The 26752-nt window shown below is 49.0% G+C and overlaps 2 protein-coding genes across 4 annotated transcripts; both read right to left on the minus strand.

The window, feature by feature from the left end:
• Positions 1-2273: 2273 nt before the first annotated feature.
• Positions 2274-20695, minus strand: nectin3b (nectin cell adhesion molecule 3b). 2 transcript variants are annotated; one of them, XM_084698660.1, is made up of 7 exons: positions 20545-20695; positions 9528-9875; positions 8031-8330; positions 7812-7929; positions 7573-7724; positions 4417-5059; positions 2274-2853 (listed from the first exon to the last, which is right to left on the minus strand). In XM_084698660.1, coding segments are annotated over exons 1-7 (1644 nt in total). In that variant the 5' UTR covers positions 20627-20695; the 3' UTR covers positions 2274-2852. The 2 variants fall into 2 exon arrangements, with proteins under 2 accessions (XP_084554786.1, XP_084554785.1); XM_084698659.1 differs by lacking the exon at positions 2274-2853 and having other exon boundaries at positions 4407-5059.
• A 2922-nt stretch (positions 20696-23617) lies between these two features.
• Positions 23618-26272, minus strand: diablob (diablo, IAP-binding mitochondrial protein b). 2 transcript variants are annotated; one of them, XM_084698184.1, is made up of 6 exons: positions 26182-26272; positions 25680-25818; positions 25460-25585; positions 24873-24937; positions 24658-24754; positions 23618-24337 (listed from the first exon to the last, which is right to left on the minus strand). In XM_084698184.1, exons 5-6 carry the CDS (start codon positions 24707-24709, stop codon positions 24135-24137), a joined length of 255 nt encoding a protein of 84 aa, XP_084554310.1. In that variant the 5' UTR covers positions 24710-24754; positions 24873-24937; positions 25460-25585; positions 25680-25818; positions 26182-26272; the 3' UTR covers positions 23618-24134. The 2 variants fall into 2 exon arrangements, with proteins under 2 accessions (XP_084554310.1, XP_084554309.1); XM_084698183.1 differs by having other exon boundaries at positions 24873-24983.
• Between the last annotated feature and the right edge of the window lie 480 nt (positions 26273-26752).

Genomic DNA, 26752 nt, shown 5'->3' on the forward strand with positions numbered 1-26752 from the left:
CCCCTGAACGCTGCTCCCGTCTTCACGCCTCTCTCTCCCTCCTTCCCCCTCCTCATCCCTTCCTCCTTCCGCCCCCCTCCCCATGACCAACAGGAGCAGGTATTGGATCTATCTGTAGAGCAGAGGGCGAGTACACTGTACTAAAGCGCGGTTTGAAAAAAAAAAAAACAAGCCCTTGAGCTCTCAAGTGAGACAGGAGAGGCGAACCGTGGACTGTTAGTCATAGAATAACCTTTTCCTTTGATAACCATGACAACAAGCTCTTGGGGATGACTCAAGCATGACCTTAACTAAAGCGTGAGCACTTTGCCTGACGACAAAGGCCCTCTCGGAGACACCTGAGCTAATGGCTTTCCCCACCGCGCACCCTCAGGGAGTCGAGATCCCAAACACAAACAAGATAGAGCCCTCCATCCAGGCGATGCCTCTTAAGACGGGATTGTGGACACAGGTGGAGGTTTAATCCACTGCCAGGGTCTCTAAAGCTCCTTCCCTTTCACTGCACACTGCTGACAGACAAGGCCTAACCCGGGTCCCCATGAATGGACAGGAGGAAGCAGAGGTTTGTGGGGCTAACCCCTCGGAGGTGACAACACACACACCTCCCTGACACGAGTGTCACACCGAGGGAGGGAGGGGTCACACGCTTCCCATCTCGAGACAATCGTCAGCCCAAACCTCTGCAGCAAGGTCAAGGGTCGCCGCAGCACCACGCTCATGTGGGAGCAGATGTTCATGCTGTGGGCGGCTCCGGTGAAATCCTAGGGTGGATGCCGTGGTGCATGGGTGGTCTGACGCTCTGTCAAGCATCTGTCATTTCACACAATCCTGGTGGTCTCTTGTAATCCAGCTCCATTTTAACAGTGACTGGTATTGCCTATTATAGACTATCCTAGACTATTTCTCTTTCATTTTAACGATCAACCAGCAACACACTGCTGTCGTCACAAAGTGTTTTTTCCACCTCCCTCTGCGTTCAATTAGAAACTCTTAGTGTGGGCAGAACAATAAGATAAGATCAGTCAGATCAATTAATTGATTTCTAAATGGAGGTTTTACAGTAATTCATGCATGTCTGACTGGAAATCATTACAGCAGGAGAGCTCGATTTCTCCTTATTTTCCAGAGCAAATCTGCAGAAGAGTCGTCCCCACACGGAATTGAGCGCACTCCCCTTCAAGGTCGATGAAACCTTGAAAAACATTGTCTCAATGAGAGTGACTGCATGTCTGGACTGGCACAGAAATGACGACTTTCTGGACAGAGCTTGTCACGGTGACACGGGCCAAGGTCACCAGTGATTTCTGCTCCCTGCCGTGTCCTGTTTGGAGCAGCAGGTTATAATGAGCCATTTGAAACCCCAATGGCTTATTCTCTCATTCTCCTCTGTCCTTCAGCAACCCCTTTTACCTTGCTCCTCCAGCCCCCTCCCCCTGCCTGTCTCCACCTTTCTCCCTGCCTGCCTGCCTCTCTCTCTCTCTCTCTGTCTCTCTCTCTCTCTGTCTCTCTCTCTCTCTCAGAGCAGGTAGAGGCGGTACGATGGAGTCCTGAGGGAGACAGCCTCTGTCACCAGCTCCAGATGAGGCTGTTGCCATGGGGACAGAGTCAATGGCCTGGAGAGAAGGCCTCGGGGGCAGACATAAACACAGAGCGTTTGATTTCACCAGCTGGGAGACGCCGGGGGAGAGACGTGGGGTGGGGGGGGGGGGCACGCACAAAGGAGACGAGCCGTAGAGGAGAGCGAGGGCAATTTCTGTTCTGTCACTAAGCCAGTCGAGAGGACAACTAAACCACAAGAGAGGTGGTGGTGGTGGGGGGGGGGGGTTAAAAAAACATAGTAGAGCTCCTTGATCTCTGCTGACTCTTTAGAAAAGCAGGTGGGGAGAAGGTTGGAAGAGTTGAAATTATCCAATCAATTCCTTAGATGGAACGTCGGAAGGCAGAGAAGTGGTGGAGCAGAGAGGATGTGCAAGAGACCGTTCGGGAGTGTGAGTGCTGTGGGCTCGGAGCGTGTGTTCGGAGTGTGTGTGTTTGGAGTGTGTGTGTGTTTGGAGCGTGTGTGTGTTTGGAGCGTGTGTGTTTGGAGCGTGTGTGTTTGGAGCGTGTGTGTGTGTGCGCGCACTGATTGAGGGGCGCTCAGTCTGTGCGGGGAGCGAGGGGAGCAACAGATGACGTCACCAGCGGAGGCACACAGACACTGATCAGTCTGAGGAGCTGTCTGGGAGCACACATTCTCTCAGTCCACCAGCCGCCAATCAGTCCAGGAAGAAAACTCACAGAAAAAAAGGTGCTTTATTGAAAACAAAAGTATCTCGAAAGATTTACAAAACAATGTTCGTCGTCATTGATACAGCATATGATTTTTTTTTTTAACTCTTTTTATTTTATTTTTTGAACGTTTATTTTTTCATTAATTTTTTTGAACGTCTCGCTTTAAATCATTTGAACTTACAGTACCCCGTCTCTTCTTATATACAATACAAACGTGAACACACGGGAAGGTGCCTGCGAGGACATAAGTGAAAAGTCTCCATCGGAGGCCCCGTGAGCAGGCGCGGAGCCTGCCCGCAGGCGGACTGGACACAGGAGCACGCCGTGGCACCAGTGCGTGATCACCAGTCTAGTCAAGCACGGCTCTCTTTCTCTGGGTGGTTTGCCGCTCGCATGTCGCGAGCATCGTCATGCGAGCAAAAAAAAACGCCGTCGTCAAACTTCATGCTGTAGAGAGAAGACGGAACAGAGGACATGGCACAGAAGACAGTCCCTCAGAAGCCAAATGGAGTCAACAGAAGAAGGGAGTCGGCAAACAAAGCCGTCTCCCGCAGCAGGGGACCCAAGAGGTCGCTTCTTCATCTGTGAAAATGTTGACAGCAATAAATAATAGCATCTTATTACTTTCGAACTCCTGTTTCTCTGGGATAAGGCACCAGTCACATTACTGAACCCAGAAGAGTGACAGAAAGCTTTCAAAGCCAGGAAGATGGATTCCCATTCCCCTCCTCTACTTAACATAACAGATGAACCCCACCAAACTGACAGCCCGCTTTCCCCCTCACCGACTCCCACAGTATTCATGACATCGAGTCTCACGTCTCGCTGTGAGCAGTGCTGCCTGGTAATACAACAAAAAACACTTCTAACTACAGTAAGTGTGTGTGGAGTGTCTCTACTTGTGGAGCTGGTTTCACAGTCGTCCTACCGTTTCAGGAAGGTTTAGCATTACATCCATTGAACTCTACTTAGGGCTGCATATCCCTGTACGATAAGGTGATACACAAAGTGATTCATATCAACAAATAATCAAGTGCTATTGATTGGTCAACACAGTTATCTGAGAGAGTGTAACCGCAGCCACATAGACTGCTGCAAAGACAGCTTCTACCTTAATATCTGACAACACTCGAGAGGTTGGCACTTACGCATGGGTAAAAAAAAAGAAGTAAAAAGTACTAGCTGACGTCAAAGTGTTCACTATCCACACAATCTGCTCACTGCCACGTGTGTGTGTGTGTGTGAGTGTGTGTGTGTGCGTGCGTGCCAAGAGCCTGTACTTTGCTCTCTCTCTCTCTGTGGGTACCAGGCCACAGATACAATGAAATAAAATCTGGAATGAATATTGAAATCATTCAGAGAAACAAGTTCCCTCTCTCTCTCGTGGCCTCACCCTGCTTTTCTCATCCCTCCCTCTCCCTCCCTCCCTGGGGAGGATTCATCCCTCTCTCTGTTCTCCATAGGTGGTAAGAAGGCCCTCTCTGACTCGTGAGTGACTTCATGGTGTACCCGCTCTCCCTTCTACTCTTACATTATACCCCCTTGATGCCATGATCAGACATATGCCTCAAATCCTCCCAACATAGGAACAGATGATAAACTCATGTCAAAAGGTCTTCCGTTGAACTCAAGCCTTTTTTCTTTTCTTTAAAAAAGACACACTGAAGTGGCACGGGAGGGTTCAGTCTGCGTTGACGAAGCCAAGGCCGTGATTTAGTTTACAAACGTCAATTGGCGTGGCGTTTCGACCTCAACAACACCACGAGGCAGAGACAGTAGTGCATGAGAAATCAGGCTCCGAACACACATGAAAACAAACGCAACATGTGCCCTCCAGTGCAGAATACAGGCACGCCCACACCACCGACCAGTGTGGCTCAGCAATCCACACAGTCTCCGATGGGGTTCAAACGTCAAGAAAAAAATTCTCTCAGCCTAAAGAGTCTTCTTGGGGAAAGGAAGGACGAAAACGCTCAACGTGAGAGAGAGAGAGTAAGAGAGAGAGAGAGAGAGAGAGAGGGAGAGAAAGAGAGAGAGTTGTCCTTTCTTAAATAACGCACGAGACCCCTCTGAGCCGTTCTCCCGTGGCGTCTCGTGTCCCTGGCGGAGGAGTCTGACGTGGGAGGGGTCACGGGTCACACGTACCACTCCCTGCGAGAGATGACGGAGCCGTCCGTGTGGGACACGTAGTCCCCCTCCGGCCCGCTGTCGTAGCAGTCATCCGACAGGTAGGGGGAGCCGTTGGCTGCGGGGACGGCGGGGGGGACGTATCTGGCGTGGCCGGGCTGCTGGGGGCTGGAGTAGCGCGGGTGCTCCTGGTGCTGGTGGGCTTCCCTCATGGCCCTGGTGTGGCCGTTGGCCGTGCGCCCCTTCTCGTGGCCGTTCAGGTGACGGCGGTCGTGGTTCGGCTCGCGGTCCCCCCACTCCTCGCGGTCGCGGTCCTGGTGGTTGGAGCCGTAGTTGTTGCCCGTCTTGGTGGGCTGCAGCTCATGCTGCGCCGGGGCCTTCTGCATGTCCGAGGGCCCCAGGTACTGCTTCGTGTAATAGTTGCCGCGGAAGGTCTGCTGTTGGCGCAGGTAACAGACCCCGCCCAGCGACAGCAGCAGGAGGAGGAAGAGCGCCCCGCCCACCGCCCCGCCCACAATGCTGCCCAGGTTGCTGCTAGGCAGGGCTGCCAGGGTGGGGGAGGTGAAGAGAACCTGCCGCTTATCCCCCCCCGAGGAGGAGGAGGAGGCTGCAGTGAGGACGGGCGCAGGGGTGGTGGAGGGCATGGAGGTGGTGGGAGGATCTAATGGAGGGAGGAAGGAGAGGGGCCGGGGAGAAGGAAGAGGGAGTGGGGGCGAGAGGGAGAGGGGGAAGAGGGGGAGAGGGGGGAGAGGGGTAAAGGAGAGGTTCAGGGAAGGAGGGAGGGATGGACAGAAAAGTAGAGAATGTCAATGCCAACTACATTAGCATTTTACTACAAAAGGGACATGACAAAACAAACATCAGTTATATCTAAATTAGATCGCAGCAGCCTCTGGTTTGTTCAGTTCATCAAAATAAAGTATCTGTTGTGGGAAGGTATTTTAAAAGGGTATGGAAGTCACATTAATAGATTGGAAATTGTCATTTTAGATTATAAATTAGATTGTGGTGATTTCCTTACAGTCTATAGCTCACTAGATAGGCTATAGACAGAATAATAGCAAACCAGTGACTGCTGGGAGGAGAAGGCTGTAGATAAATCACAAAACTATGGAGAAGCAGGGGTGGAGGGGAACGGATTGCACTGTTCTAGAAGGGACCAGGGATGGGGAGGGAGGGCCAGTAGCTATGTCGTCTGGGACCTAAATGTCAGAGCAGAACCTGTTACTATTTCCTTATTTGAAGTGATGCAGCTTTTATAACGCCCACATAATGCCCAGGGCAGAGGTCTCTCATGACTTCAGCCGATTCTGTGCAGACCAACAGTTTCCAAACACAGGCTTATATGAGCTTTATGAAGAGCTTACTGTATGTACTGTACATCAGATCAAAACAGGGTGGCACAGATGTCCAATGAGAATGTGAAGGTCTACAGGGGACTGATGGAGGAGGGGGGGAGAGGGAGGTTTCTAATAGGTTAGGATCTACCGGGAAGGACCGGAGAGATGGGAGGGATTTACAACAGAGCCAATCAGCAAGCTTGGAGCCCCCTTTTTAGACCGCGTCAATGGAGAGACGGTGACTTCCTGTTTGTGGATCCAGGACGTCCCCGTGCTGCTGGCTGGACGGACCATGACCAAGCATGGCCTCGTCTCAGCAGCTCGCCATCACGTCACGGGTGTCGGGATCTCAGCCGCCCCGGCCAATCGGCTCTCCCTCCAGCCTTCTGCTCACACGGCTCACCACATATGCCGAGTCTGTCGTTAACCACTGTGGCTCGTGTTGGGATTAAACGGAGGCGGGGGAGGAGTTTTATCTCGAAATGTCTTCGTCCTGTGGGCTCACAGATGCTCTGGAGAGCGTTTTGGGCGTGCGGGAGGGAGGGAGGGGTGTTCAGCCCCTGTGGCAGGACAGATAGACAGAGGGATGTCTGCGCCAACATCAGATTCCCACATTCACATGGTTGACGCCATGGCCCCCCCCCAAGGACTCCAGTCAGGTGACGGTACAGTGTGTGAATGAACGCGGCACCATGCGGAGACGGGGTACAGATGTGTGGGAGCACACACACACACAAGGCGAAACACACACCCGGTGGGGGGCGCAGGGGGAACACACGCGCGCACAAAAACACGAGCTCCTCTCAGAGGGGAAAAGGTTCATAAATAATGAAGAGGAGTTGAAAAGAACCAGTGAATGTTTCATGAATCTGGGACGACCGCAGCATCATCATCCTCCTCATCATCGTCTCTCAGTCGAGGCTTGCACGCGTTCACGGCATGACACGCAGACAGGGAGACAGGCACGGGGTGATGCAGTCAGCGTTGTACACAGGCAGACAGGTACACACAGGTAGACAGGCATGAGGAGAGGCGCGGTCGTCCACCTGGCAGTGAGAGACCCGTTCAGGGAGAAGGGGGTGAACACCAAACCCCAGCGGGGGACATGCTCATGTTCCCCAGCCCACACACAGCATGCGGGTGGGAGGAGGGAGGGGAGGAGGGGTGGAGGGTGCTGGGACGTAGGGTCCGAGGACGGGGGGACGAGCAGATGGGACTGTCCAGGCAGGGAGCTGCTCTCCTGGTGAACATCTGGAGCCTTAATCCAGGCTAATCAGCCTGTAATTAAGACTCTTACATCTGAGCACCGGAAATAATCGGGCACTAATGCAGCGTGCCGTATCCCACGGTGGCACACCCTGGGCTCACACACACACTGGGGTCTGACATGATGAAATGCTGGATAGACTGTGTATGTGTGTGTGTGTGTGTGTGCTCTCCTCAGTGTGATTTATAGCACATGTAGCCTCATTGTCTTTCAAGTGAAGAAGTAAGAAAGAGTTAGGTTTTGGGTGTTACAGAACAGGGTATTAGAAAGCCTTAGAAAAGAGCACACTGGGTGTTTGCTGCACACTGCCTGAAGCACAGAGAGCAGGAAAGGCTGTGTGTGAGGCCCTGAGAGGCTGTCAGTGAGGCTGTGTGTGTGAGGCCCTGAGAGGCTGTGTCTGTGAGGCCCTGAGAAGCTGTGTGAGGCCCTGAGAGGCTGTGTGAGGCCCTGAGAGGCTGTGTGAGGCCCTGAAAGCCTGTGTGAGGCCCTGAGAGGCTGTGTGAGGCCCTGAAAGCCTGTGTGAGGCCCTGAGAGGCTGTGCGAGGGGCGCCCGGCTTCTCCCCTCACCTTGTACGAGGATGCGCAGGTCTCGGCTGCGGAGGCTGATGTCGTTGGCCACCTCGCACCTGTAGACGCCCGAGTCGTTCTTCTGGAGGGAGCGCAGGAACAGCAGGGTGTTGTTCACCACCTCTACGCCCTCGGGCATATCTCCGTCCAGCCTGAGGAACACACACACAGTTAATTAACAATAAGAGAAACAGAACAGAAGGGTCTCATTTGTCCGTCATTTGGGCACAAACACGCACCTGATCCACCTGAAGTGGTGGGCTGGAGGGTTGGAGTTGGCCTTGCAGGTCAGCTGGACGTTCTCCCGGCCCACGTACCAGTCCCCGTCGTAGCCCACCACGGAGATGTCGGGAGCATCTGCAGACAGAGCAGGAGAACGTCTGGTGAAATGCGACAGGGTTGACGACGTGACCCCGGCCCGCGCCGTGGGCCTGTGGCCCCCCGCTCGGCACACTCACACTGCACGTTGAGCTGGTAGGGGATCCTGAAGTCGGCCTGGAGGGCGGGGTGGCGCACCACGCAGGCGAGGGCCAGGCCCTGGATGTGGCGCGTGGGCTGCCACACGTAGCGCACCTGGGTGCTGGTGGTGCCGTTGGCCTCGTCCAGCAGCTGCGCCTCGGATTGGCCGAACAGGTTGGACTCCCAGGAGACCTGGGCGGGGGGGCGGGCCCGCTCGGCGATGCAGGTGGCCACCAGCGTCTCGTTGCCGCCGTCGATCAGCGGCGCGGAGCCGGCCGACACGTACACCTTGGGCTCCACTGAGGCACACACACGCGCGTGCAAACACAAAGGTGGCAGTGTTAGTCAACTCAGCAGCCTTGATGGATCTGGGGCAGAGTTGATCCTGAGCTGGCTGAAGTACAGGCGCCCAAAGCCCCCCCATCTTTCATTCATTACCCACCCTCCCCCCCCCCCCCCCTTCTTTCCACCACTTTCTTTCCATTTATGCCACTCTCTCCATCTTCCACCCCCCCACCTCCCCTCTCTTTTCCAGCTCTATAGTAGCAGCTCAGGAGCTTCAAGTAACCTTTCAAACACTACATCAATGTAACCCCCACCCTCACTCCTCAGGGACCCCTTAAAATAGAGGTCCGACTAAACTGTGTGACCCAAACACACACTCACACCCCTGCTGCCCACACACACACACACACACACACACACACACACTACCCTTACAGCTCACCGCATTCCTCCTGTTCTAATTATAGTAGGCTGGTTCCTCTACGAGCCTTCATTGCTGCTCCCATTCCCTATCCCCAGAACTCCCCACCCCGCGTCTGACTGGAAACACTACATTATTGTGAAGTCACTTCTATGCTCTGTCCGTCAGCCCCTCTCTCCACCTCGTCCTCTTCAAACTTCCATCATTCACCATCCTCCTCCTCTCTGGTTCCTCCGCCCCCCCCCCCCCCCCTCCTCTCCCTCCGGCCCAGTGACGTGGGCAGAGGCTTCCTGCTCACCAGCCACATGCATTATTAATTCATTTTACAAGGGGCTCTTTACAAAGATACAGCATTACATTCAGACTCTTACAAGCGCACAGCCACCCCCGCGTAAACACACAGTCGACGCGCACACTCGCTCGCGCACACACACACAAACACAGTTAGGGGTGAAGCACGCTGTTGAAAGTTGTCACAACACTCTCTCTTTTCCCCCTCCCTCTCCCCCTCACTTTCTCTCCTCCGCTCACTACCCCTTCTCCCTCCCCCCCTACCCCCCCTCCTCACCTCCACTCACTACCCCCCCACCCTCCCCCCCACCCCCCCCCTCACCTTCTCTCCTCCTCTCACTACCCCTCCTCCAACCTCCCCCTCACCTTCTCTCCTCCGCTCACTACCCCTCCTCCCTCTCCAACCCCCCCACCCCTCCCTCACCTTCTCTCCTCTGCTCACTACCCCTCCTCCAACCCCCCCCCTCACCTCCCCCCCCCCAGTCCCGCCCTCTCTCACCCAGCACGCTGACGGTGGTGGAGGCCTGGGTGTTGCCCAGGGGGAAGGTGGCCACCTTGCAGGTGTAGACGCCAATGTCGGCGAAGCCCACGTCCTCCAGGATGATGGTGGCATCCAGGGAGGAGGGCGAGCGGAAGGACAGGCGGCGGGCGTAGTCAGGGGGGATGGAGATGCCGAACACGGGGTTGTACACGGCCACGGTGACGGAGCCGGAGGGGAGCCGGCGCTCCCAGGTGCTCTGGGTCAGGCTCAGGTTGCTGCCCACCTCCACCCGGCAGCCCAGGGTCACGTTCTTCCCCAGCACGGCGTTGACCTTGTGGGGCACCACCACCTGGCTGGTCCACACACCTGAGAAACACACACGTACACACAGGAAAGCAGGGAGGGAGAGGGAGAGAATATCCGTCACGATAGGAATTCGTATCAACACAAAGGATCTCCGTCTACCGTACGACCCAGTGAGCTAACTGAGATGCTCGTTGGAAACACGGTTCGTTATTTGCACAGGAAACGTGTCTCTGCTGTCTCGTGCTGTGCACGAGGGCCTGGTGTCTGTGAGTGCTGGGGACACCGAGAGCCGCGTGGCGTTCTCCGTGCGAGGACGATCATCGCCGCCTGTCCGCGAAACGTCTGCCGCGTGGCTGCGCTCGCACGGCAGCGCGGGTCTAGAGACCGCTGACGTCAGCTTCACTAAGAGTTTCTGAAACCAAACACGAGCTTAGAGCCATAAACCCAAGCAGTCCCACGGCAACTGATCATTTGGTTTTTCCATCAAATCATACCCCGCTGAGCGTGCGTGTTTTCTGAAGATGAGTGTAGCGTAGAGGGACTCTTGTACAATAGCCTGTCCTATCCCTGACCTGAATCCAGGAATTAAAACCATCCCTTTGTGAAAGCACTTTGTCCAATCAGAACGAGCTTGAAAGCTTGGTCATCCCCTCCAGTCACTACCATGGCCTGGCCACACAGCATTAACATCAGCAGGACAGGGGGAAGGGGAGGGGGGGGGCAGACAGAGGAGAGAGTCTAAGACAGAAAGAGAGAGAACTAGACAGAAATAATTAGAGAGAGAGATGGGCGGAAGAGACAGGAGAAATATGCTGACCCGATGAGGGGACCAGTAAGACAAGAAGAGAGAGCAGAGGAAGAGGAAGGAGTGGCTAATATGAAACACAGATGAGGGGAAACATATCACCCAGAATGTGGTGGGGAAAAAAAAGAATCTTGTGGAAGGAATGATAGGAGTCACAGATAAATAAACCCCAAAACATAATACTAGAGTCACCTCGCCAAACCCCTCAACTACATCACTAATTGCATCAAGCTGCTAGGTGGAAGACGTCATCGTAAATCAAAACCCGCCGCATTGCTTGGCAACTGTCCCCAAACATTCTGTTGTTGTCTTGCCAACAACAACGAAGGCCAAATCCCCCACTCTGCCAATCAGAAAAGGCAGACGTTTTCAGAGAATTCCATCCAACAAGGGCCCACCCATCAGTTCTCAGGCCTCGACATCGTAACAGAGAGAGACACCCCATCTTTAACACTTACATTAGAATGGACCTCCCTCACTGTCAAACACTGGGGTCCAACCTACAGGTCTTTCACTGCAGACAGGTGATGTTTTAAAAGGCCAGACTGCATCCCGGACCATGCTTTTAGTAGAGGTGTTAGGTTAGGAGGTCTGTGGAGGTCAGAGTCTGTGGAGGTCAGAGTCTGTGGAGGTCAGGGTATTTGAAAAAGTGGTCAGGGAAAGCCCTCCATACTTGTACAGAAGGGGGCGGGGCCCGCATCTGGAAGCTCATAGGCTTACCGGAGTTGAAATGACAGGTTGTGATTTCCTTTCTATAATGCAGGGGTTTTAAATTGCAATAGATGGGTGGATATTAATAACTCCACCACTAGAGAAATGTTCAGTCTGAGCTTTCATCTCCTCTGCCTGTTCAGCTCGGCCTAAAAATAACAACAGCAGCAGGAGAGAAAAGAGAGTTGCCTTCAATTCAAAAATCGCCTTTCAGTTCTGGGGACAAGGAAGGGACGACACACTGTCTCCACTACCTGTCCCTTGATGAAAATGACAAACCAGAAGAACAAAAACGCTCTTTGGTGGCTACAGAGGTGGACCTAAACGTCCTTCTCTGCTGTATCAAAGGGGATTCTCCTTGAGGAGCATCTAGAGAGGTATACACAAAGCTCAAAAGATGAGTAGCTTCTGTGATTCTGTCGGGGTGGTTGGCAAATGAGATATGCGCACGCACACACAGACACACGCACGCACACAGACACACTCACGCACACACACACAGACACACACACACAGACACACACACAGACACACACACAGACACACAGTAGCGTAGAGGAGTCTGGGTGTCCTGGCAGCAAGGACACAGCGTTCCCAGAGGAGGCTCCTCTGCCTGTTCCCCTCCGTCAGCGCTCGCTTCACATGCACACCTCACGTGGAGGCAGGTGGGAGACGGCGAGCTGGTCCCATACGCCACGTGTGTGTGTGTGAGTGAGTGGGAAAATAATTTACATTTAGTCATTTAGCAGACGCTCTTATCCAGAGTGACTTACAGTAAGTACATGGACATTACCCCCGAGGCAAGTGGGGTGAAGTGCCTTGCCCAAGGACACAACATCATTTTGCACGGCAGGGAATCGATCCGGCAACCTTCTGATTACTACCATTCAGCCATCTGACTCCCAGAATCACCCCTCATCCTGACCAACAGGGCGTTCTGTGGTCTGTCAAAACAGAAGACACTGATGTTGAGTCCTACTACATAGGTACTTCAGTCCGTGCAGTCTACTGTGACATGCACTGGATCTGAGAAAGTCTGCTTAGGCACATCTGTGGAAACTATGCGAGCATGCAGAAGGAACTGTCGGCTGTCGCGATGCACGTGGCGCGTGTGTGGCGTTTGAAGGAAGGCGACATGGTTGGAGAGCCACTTCAGCAAGCCGAGAGCAGGTGTTCCAGACAGTGAGAACAGACTGGGACTTAACAACAACTGCTTCTGTGCATGTCAAACACACACACGCACGGCACGTACACACACACACACACAGACAGACAGTTTACTCATTACAGTGCTTGGGGAGTGTGCACGTGGGCTTGCTTTCACACACAACGCGAGGGCAAAGGTTATATCATTACGGCAGGGGCACTTGCACAGTAGCTGCTAGAGGAGCATCAAGTTTCACGGTAGCGGAGCCAAAGCCCCCTATCATTCATGTTTACACACATACACACACACACACACACACAGCTGCCCCTGGACCGAGGTCTGGGTAATGGAATGCACAGGGGACTTAAAATAACAAGCCCCCCCACACACACACCCAGCCCCTAAAAACAAAAAAAGGACAAATGTCCCGGCTCCGGAGGCCCGATTCTCCGGGGGTGGTTCCCGGTGTCTGGGGTCTGGACGAGGGCCTGAGGAAGGAGGCTGTCCTCCCCCCTCCCTTCCTCCGACAGTCGTCTGGGTGATGGAGGCACCAGACCGGCTGAAGTCCTGCGCAGGCCTGAGGTTGTGGTGGCTCTTCTGTTGGTGGAGACGTAATGCCTTTATGAAATGTCGTTGTGACGCCATGGCAACGCAGAAACAGCCTGCGCTCGCGTCCGTCCGGGCCGGGCCTGTGGGCTGGGTGGCAGCCTGGGGAGAGGGACTCATAGATCCATCACCACAGTCAAACGCTGCGCGGAAGGGACACAGGTGTGGTTTGGCTCAGCTCTGACGAGGAGGAGGAAACTGGAGCAGAGTCAGGGGTCAACAGAAGCCCAGGAGCCTCAAACAGCCTACAGTCTGATCCAGTGCTAATGCAGTCCAAATGGTCTTCCATGGTCAACAAGGGATGACTGAGTGTCGAGGAGCCCTGCACTACTTTTCCCAGCAGGGGTGCAGTAGTGGGCCTTGTGGAGCTGGTGGGAGACACACCCTCGCGTGTGAACTGAGAAGCGGTGATGAATTCACACAGCTCCTCTCACAGCGAGAATGTCAGGACCGAGCCAAACTTGTCGGCCTAAAAACACACGGGCGGCCAGCTCGCATCACACACGGGACCCCGAAGACGGAAAGCTGTCTCGGATATCTGGCCCCTTTACGGAGGGAAAGCCCCATTCCCGGACCAGTCCCACAGCTCTCTCACACACACACAAACACAGAAAGTTATCTCTGCTTAATCTAAGCGCAGGGATACTCCACTAAGACACAGTGCTTGTTCAGTAAAGACAGCTGAAGGATGAGGGAAAACTGAGTCGGGGCTCATGAGGGAAGAGAGGAAGGAGAGGAAGAAAACAGAGCTGTTTTGATGACTCAATGCCAGGCAAAAGGGCTTCACTAATGAGGCAGGCCTTTTCTCAGTTATTCCTGCATCTCATTCATGCATCAGACATCAGTAGGTGGGTGCATAATGTTACAGCTTTGTGTGTGTGTGTGTTTATGCACTGGGGGGTTGGATGCCCCTTGTGGATAATTATGATTTCCCCCTTCTCTTCCGCTTCCACTTTTTCAAATCTGTACTTTCATCTAACACGATGTCTGTTCTCACAAACAGAAGCGAGACACACACGCATACCTATTTCTGACTAAATTCCTGTTTACAGTGTGTGCCAAGCAAAACTCTACATTTTTTATCAAAGAATTGAGCTCCGGAGGATGGAGTGGATTCGCTTCAGACAAAAACTGTGGGGGGGGGGGGGGGGGAGTTTGGAGAAGAGTCAAGCAAGCAGGAAAGTAGACCACGGAAGTTGAGGTCACGACCCTCAGGTGCTGAGAGCGGCTGGTTGTTGATTGGTGTTGATGAATATCCTGTTCTGACAGACTGTGTTTTAAGCATGTTAAAATATAGAGGCAGAAACACGCCTGTCGCCAGGACAGCCAAAGCAATTGCTATTGTGAAAATTAGAGTGTATGTTTGTTTGTATGGCAAGAAAAGTAGAAAGTTAGAGAGAGAGAAAGAGAGAGAGAGAGAGTGAAGGAGCGAGAAAGAGTGTGAAAGGAAGTAAAAGAGAAAGAGAATCAAAAAGGCAGAGACAAAGGGAGACCGAGGGAGACCGAGGGAGACAAGGACAGAGAGAGAGAGAGAGAGAGAGAGAGAGAGAGAGAGAGAGAGAGAGAGAGAGAGAAGGACAGACAACAGGCATCACAAGTTGTATGAGGCTATGCGTAGCACTGAGGGATTCAGCACATCACCAGAAATGTGTGGGTCACCGGGAGGTTCTCCCTCCCACAACCCTCTTAGTCTCTTTGTCTCCACGCTGCAGACAGTTCTGCAACAAGCTTTGAGCCATCTGATCTTGACTAAGGGAATAACCAGAGGAAAATAACTTAGGCTCTCCCCATCTGAGCCTAAGACCCGTCTGCGGTCACAGTGTGATAGACTACCACCCACCTCGTCACTAGATCATTCGCCGATGGTTTATTTAGGCCCTAAACAATACGGTTTGGGGAGCTTGAAATAAAAGGATGCCCGGCGCCAACAGATGAAGGATACATCTTCCTCCTTCTTCTGTAACAAGCAATAAACAACACTGATGTCTCACCCTCCTCGCCCACCAACAACACAGGCTTTTCCTACGACACAGCAGGCTTGCTATAGGCTTACACGGCAAAAGTCTATGTCAAACAGCCATCCCTAAGCCTGTGATATTGGCTGATGGGATTACCAGGTCTGGCTAACTTCCCTCTGAGCCACCTCCAGGTAGAGGTTTAAACTGCTCATGTCAGGACCGGCCCTCTATAATGCAGTCCACACATCCTTGCAGCAGACCTGCACAGATAAACACACCCTTAAACCTTTGGCCAGAACCTCAGGATCATGGAGCTCATTAAAGCCTTCCAGGGCCATGGGCAGACACAAAGACAGGCTGGATGAGGGCTGACATCTAGCCTCAAATATACTACAGCTTGTCCGTGTCCCAGAGCTCATGACGGGAGGGGGACACCCACTGCCACAGACAGGATATGACATCACAGATCCCATCTATGGGCCATGAAGCGCACAGCAGCCGTGCTACGATGTGCTATGATGATTGTCATTCAAAAACTAAACAAATGTTACAACACAGTGTGGTGTATGCATTATTTAGGACCTGCTGATAGGGAACACCATGTTCACCCACTCATCACGTACACGCATTCAGCCTCAGGTTCAAACACAAACACTTTTCTTACGTAGCCACATTTGTTTCGTGTGTCATGAAAGTTCTCAAATCTGAGAGATTTGATTTTGAGAAGAAAAAAGCCCAAACAAAAAGATGCACAGGCTGTGCACAGCTTCACATTCACTGACTCTTTCAGAAAGAATGCAAGCTCATTCACTGATACAAAGAATGTGCCGGAGCCCACCCATCCCATTGGACACATGAGGCAGTGAGTGTCCTACTTTCTCACATCACCCCTAATGTAGCTGCACCATGTATATGTGGGTGGGAGTTAGGCTGAACACAAGCTCTACAACAACCTCACTAGATCAGGTTAAGTCATACCGCTTTGGGGCAGGATGGATAGGGCAAGAACCTGCGCTGGGGGACTCGGTCCTCTGGTGAACAGTTCTCGTTCCCACACAAAAGCTTCACACCTAGTGTAGACAAGAGAGTTTGGTATGTAACACTCAAGACTGCAGTAGAGTATGCACCCCTCACCCCCCTTTCCTCCCCACAGGCCCTGACACACACACACACACACACACACACACACACACTCATAGCACACACATCAGCTCTACCTAAACACCTCAGAGGCATTTTAACCCCTACATCTGACAGTACGGAAATATAAATAATTCAGTACACAATTATACTTTAATGTGGGCCTATTGAAATGCGATTTAATGAAAAAAGGTCTATGAAATGGGCTGAAGGTTGTCTGAACATGGGGCCTTCTACAGTACACCCCCACCCCCCATCCTAGGGGACGTTAACTGGGTGCTGGGCCCTGCCTCTTCCCTTTCATACCTCCACCATGGGTGGAGACCAGGGTGAAGAAGTCAGTGCCTTCACAGCTCTGCATCCGCCCCAACCACCAGTGATGAATAATAGATAAGAGTGCTGCTATCTGCCATCGGCACTGCAGGTCACACGGAAAGAGGGGGGGTTGAAGAAAGAACATGCAGGTGGGGGTTAAAGGGAGATGGACAGAGGAGTTAGGGAGGTGAGGAGAGCAGTTAGTGATGAAGAGGAAGGGGCAGGATTGAGCGATTTGTCACAAGATTGGTTTTCTGGTCAAATTACATGAAGAAAAAAGAAAAAACTATCTGGGTCCTATATTTCCTCTGAGGTTAAGGATGTCATTTTCCAAGGCTGCTTTTCCGATTAAAAATAGGAAAGTTTGACATGGTCAACATGAAAAACTGTTTGGACGACAGTATTCTCCCTCGAAAAAATATTCAGACAGCCTGGCCATTCATACTTCCACTAAGACAAGACCAAACCTCAGACACAAAGTGCTAAAGAGCTGAAAATGATAGAAACCTCTCATTAGAATTCAACTGTGTGCTTCCACCACCACCCATAACACTTAATCCACACTTCAGCCTCGACAGCCTGAATAGACCATCATGATCACATGCCACAACAACAGCTTTTTTACCCAAACATTCACTTCAGATTCTTCTAAAGAAGCTTTTTCAAATTCAACTCCCAGACTGTGGGAATGGAGGAGCGGGCCTACACTGTTCCAACACAGGCTGTCAAGCCTCAGTTAAACTGTTCCAGTTTGTCATTACACGACTGAGCCTCGCTAAAGCATTGCATTTTTGACTCAGAGCCTAATTATCAACAGCCCCTATCCACATAGCGAGGGGGGCGCTCTCCAACAAGCAGATAGGAGGCACTAAACTCATAAGCCACATGTTCCAGAATGTTCGAGTGATTTAAGAGCCATGGTGACATGCTGTGTGTGCACGCGTGTGTGTGTGTGTGTGTGTGTGTGTGTGTGTGTGTGTGTGTGTAAAACAGTGGTTGGAAGTCGACTGTAGTCATCTTATTGAGACTGTAGTCATCTTTATTGAGACCTCCAAAGGCAGACAGGGAGCATGCTAGACCTGCTCTGCTCTTCTCTTCAGGCTCCCTCTGTCCGTCCCCCTGGGTTGGGCCAGAAGCATCAGCTCTGAGTGACAAATGAACAGAAGGAAGATGCTGAGGGGGGGAGAACCAGCGGCCTACGTGCTTGCTGAGTTTACATTTCATTCAATCTTTCCATGACATTGTGGTGGCACTGAGCATCGACCTGCAGGGTGTCCCAGAGAATACCAATGTGTCAGTCAGGTGTGTGTTTAGTGTGTGCCTACGTCAATGCACACTAAACAGACCGTTCCCGGGCCTCCTGCACCGCAGCATTGGGTGGTGAATATGTTCTCACTCAGAGCCAGAAGGTCAAACAACACAAAACCAAGGACATGCTTTACAAACCTACGCTTTCATATCTGCAGATTTTGCCAGTAAACTATCTGGATCTCACATAATCAAATTCAATATGTATCACTGAGAGACCAATCTGGGGCTCCTACATGCCATATGCCATAGTGTCAAGTGGTAGGAATATACTATAGGTCATGTGATTTGCTGTGCTGATTAATTGCAGATTGATTCCCAGTGCGCGAGTTAATTTTGGCAGAAGCCAGTGAGAACACCCAAACTGTTCACTGGAGAGATGCCAGTCTGGTAAGTGAAGGGATGTCAAACTAAAAAGGAGTGAATGCAGCCATCACCCAGCGACCGTCAGTTTGTTCCTTGATTAATGAGAGGATTGGATCCCATCCTCCTACCTTAAGACCAGTCACATCTAGATTTACCACAGCAGTTGGGACTTTGATAGATTTAACACAGGTAAGGAGCATTGGTGGAGTGTAATGAGTTTAACACAGCCGACAGGAATGAATCTCTCTCTCTCATTCTCTTCTCCGGGTCGACCGCGCTCCCATATTCTCTAGCTTTGATGTTGTGAAGCAGGAGGGGAGCTGCACCAGGAGACTGGGGGAGTGAGGCTTGTGGTGGGGAAGTGGGTGGGTGGAAGGGAGGTTTTAACTTCACATCAAAGTGAGACTGAGTTTTGGATTGATACGGTCCCACCCCTTGTCACGACCACCCTGATCCCCAAGCCCAGCCTTTGGAACATTAACAGGCAACAACTGCAGCATATGGCCAGAGCAGACCTGTCCGTTACAGCCAGGTCACCAAGCAAAAAATGGACACTGACAGCTCTGAGTGGAACACTCTTCCCTCAATGATACAACACATTACAACAATCACAAAGCCTGTCTCCTGTTTGAGTGCCTGTGTAGTAACGGCATGCACAAACGCTAAGAAAACACGATCCTTTTGTCAGTTTACTTAGCAGCACTACACTCACAACGGCACATGTGCTGTCTAATAAACAATCTGGATTTACCATTAAATAGGCCTACCATTACAATAAGTATCCTTTACATTCCATTATATATATGTATGTGTATCGAGAGAGAGAGAGAGAGCGAGAGAGAGAGAGAAAGAGAGAGAGAGAGAGTGCGAGAGAGAGTGCGAGAGAGAGAGAGAGAGAGAGAGAGAGAGAGAGAGAGAGAGAGAGAGAGAGAAAGTGGGGTCAGTAAAAGGATTGAACTACTAATGTTTCAATTCCCAAGTCACATCAGTACATCACATCGATCCAAGGGATGCAGCAGGCTGTGCACAGAAGGGTCATGAGCAGTAGGACACCGCAGCTAACTACATCTACAGAGAGAGAGAGAGAGAGAGAGAGAGAGAGAGAGAGAGAGAGAGAGAGAGAGAGAGAGAGAGAGAGAGAGAGAGAGAGAGAGAGAGAGAGAGAGAGAGAGAGAGAGAGAGAGAGAGAGAGAGAGAGAGAGAAAGAGAGAGAGAGAGAGAGAGAGAGAGAGAGAGAGAGAGAGAGAGAGAGAGAGAGAGAGAGAGAGAGAGAGAGAGAGAGAGAGAGAGAGAGAGAGAGAGAGAAGGTGGGCAGGAGGCAGCCGCACCAGAGTGAACAGAGACACAGAAGACACCAGTGACGGAGGAATGCCCAGGGTAATCCTCCCGCTATCCTGTGGTATTTCAACTGTTCCTTGTCGTCTTCCCCTCTCCCCCTGTTGCAATCAGTCAGGCACAACATGCCGGCCAGCTAATAGACATGCCTGAACCACCTGGGGGGAGGGGGAAGGAGGGCACAGGACACCTCACCGAACCCAAGGTCACAATACACAGATGTGTGTTGGTGAATTGGCGTGTTTTTCACCTCTCCCCTCATATGCCTGACAAACAAACACCTAATTGTTAAGTTTACCTTTGTAATCTGCGAGGATCCGTTTTTTATAAAGCACACGTTTATAAGGGAAAAAACACAGGTGAAGGTAAATGACATTCCTAGCTACACAGTCCTGTGCTCTTGTCATAACTGCAAATAGATTTATCACAAGCGAGAAAGCTAATGTCCATTAGTCATTTCCCTGAACAATTAGAATTGTAAGCCAGAATGCAAATCTTACAAACGGATCTTTTAACAATTCTCTGGGTCCTTTTTCAGACCTCATTAGAATGTTTCCTTAAAAATGAGTAACTTAGTAACTACCCTTGCCTTGGTCCAATAAAGTTTTGCGGTTCACCGAGCTTTGTAAATATGCATGTGTGTACTTTAATAGCTGCTGGTGACCACAATACTGTTGTTGTGATAACTTGAAGAGCAACAATTATGTTCGTTTACAAAAGAAGAAAATCCCTTGCTAATGATTTCGCGAAAGGTTTCCATGGCAGCCGTGGATCACACCATCATCCAAAGCACCATTCCAGCACTGAAGCGAAGTGAACAACTTCTTAACATTAGTTACTTTTGACAAGCTCAGCCTTCAGATAACATACAACTTAATATTGCTTAACAAGTGATTTTTGTTTTAGGTAGCTAAAGGCTGCTAGACAGCTCGGTTAGACGCACGAGACCCGATTCAACTGCTTCCAAGATCAAATTCGAAACTTTGATTATTCCTACTGAACATAGATAACTACGTATGAATTGAACAAATAACTTACCTGTCATACTACATAGAAGGATAAAGAATAAGACAGTATGTCTTTGTTGGTGCGGGTAATTCCTGTGTTCAGGCAGCAACATTTTCAAAGTAGAGCGGTCTTCTATTGAACACGTTTGTCTAGTATCCGCCGAACTGCAACCCTCCTCAGCAACAACTCCAAACTGCGTTTGGACTGTACCACTGCAGCATTCAGAACAGGAAGAGGGGAGCTCACCACTCTCAAGCCATTCAAACAAACGAACTGTCATCTATTACCACCCCCTGAAATATGGTCGAATATATAAATTACGTCATCTTTATTGCACTCTTATCTGTAGAACATATATTCAAACGCCTGATTGGATTAATGGTCCACAGAGAAAAAATAAGTATCAAAGGCACAGTCCATTTGTTCTCAACATACTTGTGCAATTCAGCTAATAAAACCACTTATATTCCTCATTCAAACGACACACTTTAATGCGTTTCAATAGTTGATAGTTTATATTAAACATGATGCAAAGATAAATCGATTTATTCGACCTGAGAAAAATGTGATTGCTGTTGTTCATCGTGTAGACTTATGTGGGTCTGCTGTTTGCCCCTGCCAAAATGCCCTCCTCTAGCACTTTACGTTTTGGTCACCGCAGACTGTCTTCTGAGTGTTAACTTAGACCCTGTATCAACGTTAATCCCCAGTACCCCTCCACCAGTAATCCCCACATAACCCCTCTCCAAAAACAATCTGTCTCTCAGCCTGCTCCTGCTGTTCTTTAACAACTAGAACAGCACCCCCATACCACCTAAAGTCTAATTGGGCCGTGCGCAAATTAACAAACTAATCCTTGCAAACAGCAAATGTGGGGGGCACCCTCCTGTTGGCTAGAAGCTATTCAGGTCAGTCCTTTAATTTGAGTTTTATATTCCGTATTATACACGAGTTATCTCCTGTTCTACCCTCATTCATCCTATCCTGACAGTGTGAGGTAGGACTGCGTGTGCATGTGCATTTATGAGTGAGGGAGCTGTAAGTGTGTGTCCTTGTGCATGCATTCCACAGGCTGTAACAGGCAGGCCTTTACAGCATGCATGCACCAACATTAGCATAGCGCATTAATGAGGGTGCGGCTGGGGACTGTGGCATTAAAAAGAGAATCCGACTGGTACGATTTTGTGATTCCGCAACCTAGGTTTGTCCCACACTCCTGGTAACGATTTTAAAGTTGAAGAACTCTCCCACAACCCCTTACCATGGGACATTGAGCTTAAGTCATCATAGGAGTTTCCTCTCAGTGGCCCAAACAAACCAAGGGGAGGTCGATCTGCCTGAGAGCAGAGGCACTCATTCAGCTCAAGAAGAGCTCCCCATTGTGTGCCAAGGATTATACCAACAGACCTGATACATTCCTGATGCAACAGTCCTGTCTTCTCTGTTTTATTTGAAACAATTTTCCCTTTGTCTCCCCCCCCCCCCCCCAAGCTGCATTTGTATAGAAATTGCAAGTGACACATGTATATAAATGGTATAACCCAAATTTGTATTTTTTTAAGGATGTTGTATTTTCTCACTGCTTCCTTAACCAAAAAGACATGCTTGGCCAAACTCACTCCATTATAAGCCTGTGGAACTTGTTTATGTGTGACTGAAAATCAATGTTGTGTCGTATTTCTGCTTGCCTGCATTGCTAGATCATCTTAAGAGATATATAAATCTTTGATAAAGTGAATAAATTGGGATCATACCAAGCAAAGGCCTGCAACCATCTCCCAATTTGTCCTGCCCACTAACTACACCAACACCATGGCTGAATTTGTTATTTTCATCTCTTGCCTTCACACAAGTACATGTGCATAAACCCATACCCCATGTGAATACAATTTACAAGAATCATGTAGGACTTTTGTGTGTTGTCTAATATTGCAAGTTTGACTAAAAGATACACTGATTCTTATTATGATAACTAAAGTCCCCTGGTTTGCAAAGGGAAGGAACAACATATGCTGCATGCAAATCTTTAGCTGAACCTTTCAGAGGCAGTGCCATTAATTAAAGGAAGAGCAAAATAACTTTAAAGCTGAGCCCATCCTCTATAGGTTATCTCAGAAGATGACAAATGTAAAGGAGTAGAAAAGGCTGTAATGTATGTAGGTAACTCCTGATTGGATAGATTGACTACAAACCCTAACCCTTGGGAGGATTGATCTTTATAACAACAGGTATCAATGTTTTGACATGGAACTGTTGTAAATATCTGTTCTTCTGACTGTGACCATGACAACATCTTCCCCCGCTCACAGGTTTTTGATTTTTCTTTCCTGCGAGCACTTTTCCTCCTCGAGAATGTTGTGCAAGTCCTCGAGTGTTCTTCAGTGAGGGCCATGCGGGGACTTGAGAGGGGTTAGTGAATGGTGGCAATGTGAAGCTCAGACAAATCTGTCCCACCCCCGCTCATTTTCACTCTGCCTGACTCTTTTTTTTCCAGTTCCCTACTTGGTTTACGTCCGTACATCTGTCTCTCTTTCTAGCTCGTACATAAATGTCCATCAGTGATGAAGCGTAGGACGTGTCAATCCATTTTGTCTTTTGTTTAAAGACAGCCCTGGTGATTAATTGTAAAACTTTATACGGAGTTTCAGCTGTAAGATGTATGGCTCAGATGGCTGAGTGGTTAGGGAGTCAGGCTATTAATCAGAAGGTTGTTGGTTTGATTCCCGGCTGTGCCAATTGATGATGTGTCCTTGGGCAAGGCATTTAACCCTACTTGCCTTGAGAATGTCCCTGTGCTTACTGGAAGTCACTCTGGATAGGAGCGTCTGCTTCATTCTTGCCCATGACGTTATTAGCTTCATTTCTTTGTAGACAAGTGTATCTCCCCACCACTGAGTCAAAGAGTGAAGAACTAATCATGAACCTAAAGTGCCACCTGGTGGCCAATAATATCTTGACTTTGGCACTCTACTGTAGGGAAATTTGAAACTACAGCCATTATGACATTGTATTCATTTCATATTACATTTTAATGTGTAAAAGAACATCAGAACATCATCAGATGTTGCAACTTGTCAAAACATAACATGATACCAAAGCAACATATGAATAAAGAATTTATTCTAAAATGTTTAAAATACCTCAAGATATTCTGATATAAGCTGGCGCAAAATAGGGCCTTCACAATCAGGACTTTGAGTACAATACCATTACACTAAAATGTTGTCACTACATAAGTGAAACATGCATATAAAATACTTTACAAATTGTAAAACCTTTCTGGAGTCATAATCTTTTTTACTTTGAGTTTAGATGTAACCCTTTGTGTAAAAAAACAAAACAACTTAACTTTCACCCAATCTCCCAAATACAGCATTAAAGCTGACATTTTAAATTGCACTTATCACCTGGAATTCAAATAACCAAAAACAGAAACATTTATTTTGCAGTGTAGACGCTACATTGATTACCATGACTCTGTGAGATCTAGTTCTTCTCCACATTGTCATTCTTCTAGTTTTTTTTTAAATCAGACTTCCAGAAAGAAAGGACCCTTATCCATCCTTAGATTAACAGAAGGAGAGGGTTTATAGAAGAAGCAAGGGGACAAACAACACACACTAGTCTTCTCGCAGATACGCATCTGGGATATCATCGTCCTCTCCAGTTTCCATGGCAGCGGGCAACGTGACCCTTTCGCTGTTGTCTGCGTTGGATTCCTTTAAGTTCTCCTCCGCTTCCAGAGAAAGCTGTTTGGTCTGCTCGACATGAGCCATGGCTACCTGGAGACTGCTTTTTGCCGTCACACATGCCTGGTCGGCACCTGTGCACGCACACAGACACAAATCACTAGGTGCAATAATTAACAGCTCTTTGATTATAAAACAGATGCCTGGTACCTAACAGAAAACAAAAATGGGCCAAAAAAGGGTAGTGGAACCTTCTGGTTAACGTTGACAATTTCCACTTCCAGTCTTAGGCCTTTACGGTTTGACATTTTGACTAAGATGGCCTTACAATACCAGATGTCAGAGAAGACAGAAGCACTCTACATTGACATCTACCCAAAATCCCATCTACCCCAAAACATAACCAGTGGAATTGTATCTTTCACAATGAGGGAGCAAGAGCATATAACTGTACCTGCGTTGAATGCCGTTTCAGCTGCCAGCTCTGACAGAGCTTTAGCCATCATCCAGTTTGACTCAAACTTCTTACAGTCCTCCCTTAGGTCCTTTATCTTTTAGAAATAGGATCACACATTACTTGTGAGAAAGATGGTTATTGAAATATGAAACATAAGGAGATGTAAGGGCAAGATGATTTTTTTATACTATCCTCTGAGACTTGGCACCTACCTCCTGACGTTGGCGAATAATCACTTGCCAGACTGCCTCCTCTTCTGCTGGAGTCAGTCTGCTGGCTGATGACACATAGTTTTTATGTAGGGTCACAATTGTATTTATGGCCTAAAGAGATCAAATAAAACAACATTGGCAAACTGCACGAACAAATATATGTAGCAAGTATCCTAAATTCAACCATTGATAAATGTGTATGCCATCTGCCAGTTCTAATCACCCATCCTCAGTGCCCAACCTTCCTAATGCTCTCCTGGCTGAATGGAAAAAATCTTGCATCGACGTTCCAATGTCTATTTATAAGCCTTGAAAGGTGAAGGCAGTATAGAAACAAAGTGGGAACAACTCTATATTAATGCCCACGATTTTGGAATGAGAGGTTCAACATGCAGATGCTGTGTACTGAGTGGTGTTCCCAATACTTTTGGCCATATTGTGGACCTTGTTATACTGGTGGGAAAATGTCTATGCTTGGATGTACACGAATAAACTGGATTTGAAAATGTGCTTGCCATTATCAAATGATATATCACTGCTATATTCTTCTGACATTACACCATTTTTGCTAATTGGAGATTACTCACCTTGATATATTGCGTCAAGGAATCCACCAGGGCTAGTGTGGTCTGAGAGAGGAAGGTATTTGTGCTGTCTGTGACCAGTGACGAGGCCCGACGGATTAGCGACTCGTGAGACAGGCCTTCTTGTCTCTACAAAGACAGCAATAGATACAGGATAATACGTTTAGCAACTGTGTATGGTTTATGCACATTAAACAAATGTTGACCTATGGGCATTACGTACCACGGCAAATGGAACCGCGCACAGACCGCCAGAAGCAGCAGTTAGGGAGAACCAGTTCTTCCTTATTGCAGCAGGCAATTTGACAACTCGTCGGGGTATCAAGGAAAGGCTGACTTTCATCAAATTCAAAGCGCAGTGTCTAGGAGGAATTGAGAAAGTGGATAGAGTGACACTTATGGTAAACTGCGGAACTGTTTTAATAAGTGTATGTTAAGCGAACCAAGGTCAAATTTAACATTATAAACATCGATCGTAATAAGGTTGATGGGATCAACAGTCATTTGGAAACCCCCGTGTTGCACAAGTAGGCTACTACGTTACACTACTGTACCCGTCTTTACTCCCAGCTAGCTAGGTATGATATAGTCCTCGATGAAGATCTAATTCGGTCTTCTGTAACGCCGCACATTTGTGGTGTCGATTAGATGAGTAAAACATCTCACTGTCGCTGTATATCAAAGAACTACACATTTATTTAAAGACATGTAGTTGTATATCTTACCTCAAACCAACACAAACAATCCCTGTTCTGAACGCCGCCATACTGGTCTGTGTGGGTTACTTGGTACGGAAGTTGGTCCAACCGTTCTGAATGTTCCCCAAAAGCAATTTCTAAGGCCGCACTCAAACAATTCATAGTACTGCAAACCCCACGAACATTGTGACCACAACTTCACTTTATCAGTGACTTTCATTGTTATTTATTTATTCATTTATTTTACAGTAGCTTATTGGTTCAGACTAGGAATGAACTATGGCATGTTTAAAATACAAATAAATAAGACTATATCAGCGTTCCAAGAAAAGTATTCTTTTAACCTTTTTGTAAAACGTAAATAAGCACGTAAAAGAGATGTCGTTGTCTTATATAGTGACTATGGCAACAAAAGACAAATATCTCCAAGAAATGTTGACAAAATAATAATAAAAAAGAAAAATATGCCAGTGCCTTGTTTTTCTTATGTTGTGTTACATTCACCCTAAGGAATCACTTGGTCCCCAGGATATATTGCAGTTAGTGCAATCGCATGTTATGTTGTGAATTATTGATTAACCTTAATGATGTGTTTTTG

Source organism: Hypomesus nipponensis, chromosome 5 (assembly GCF_054491055.1).
Source record: "Hypomesus nipponensis isolate SF chromosome 5, ASM5449105v1, whole genome shotgun sequence".
Classification (NCBI taxonomy): domain Eukaryota; kingdom Metazoa; phylum Chordata; class Actinopteri; order Osmeriformes; family Osmeridae; genus Hypomesus; species Hypomesus nipponensis.

Coding starts and splice junctions, on each gene's coding strand:
- nectin3b (XM_084698659.1), bottom strand. CDS start 20,626: ATGTTGCTGCCTGAACACAGGAATTACCCGCACCAACAAAGACATACT. Junction 9,876..20,544: donor CCTTCTATGTAGTATGACAG/GTAAGTTATTTG, acceptor TGTGTTTCTCAG/GTGTGTGGACCAGCCAGGTG. Junction 7,930..8,030: donor CTACCAGCTCAACGTGCAGT/GTGAGTGTGCCG, acceptor CTCTGTCTGCAG/ATGCTCCCGACATCTCCGTG.
- diablob (XM_084698183.1), bottom strand. CDS start 26,222: ATGGCGGCGTTCAGAACAGGGATTGTTTGTGTTGGTTTGAG. Junction 24,984..25,459: donor CCTTGACGCAATATATCAAG/GTGAGTAATCTC, acceptor TGATCTCTTTAG/GCCATAAATACAATTGTGAC. Junction 24,755..24,872: donor TTATTCGCCAACGTCAGGAG/GTAGGTGCCAAG, acceptor TATTTCTAAAAG/ATAAAGGACCTAAGGGAGGA.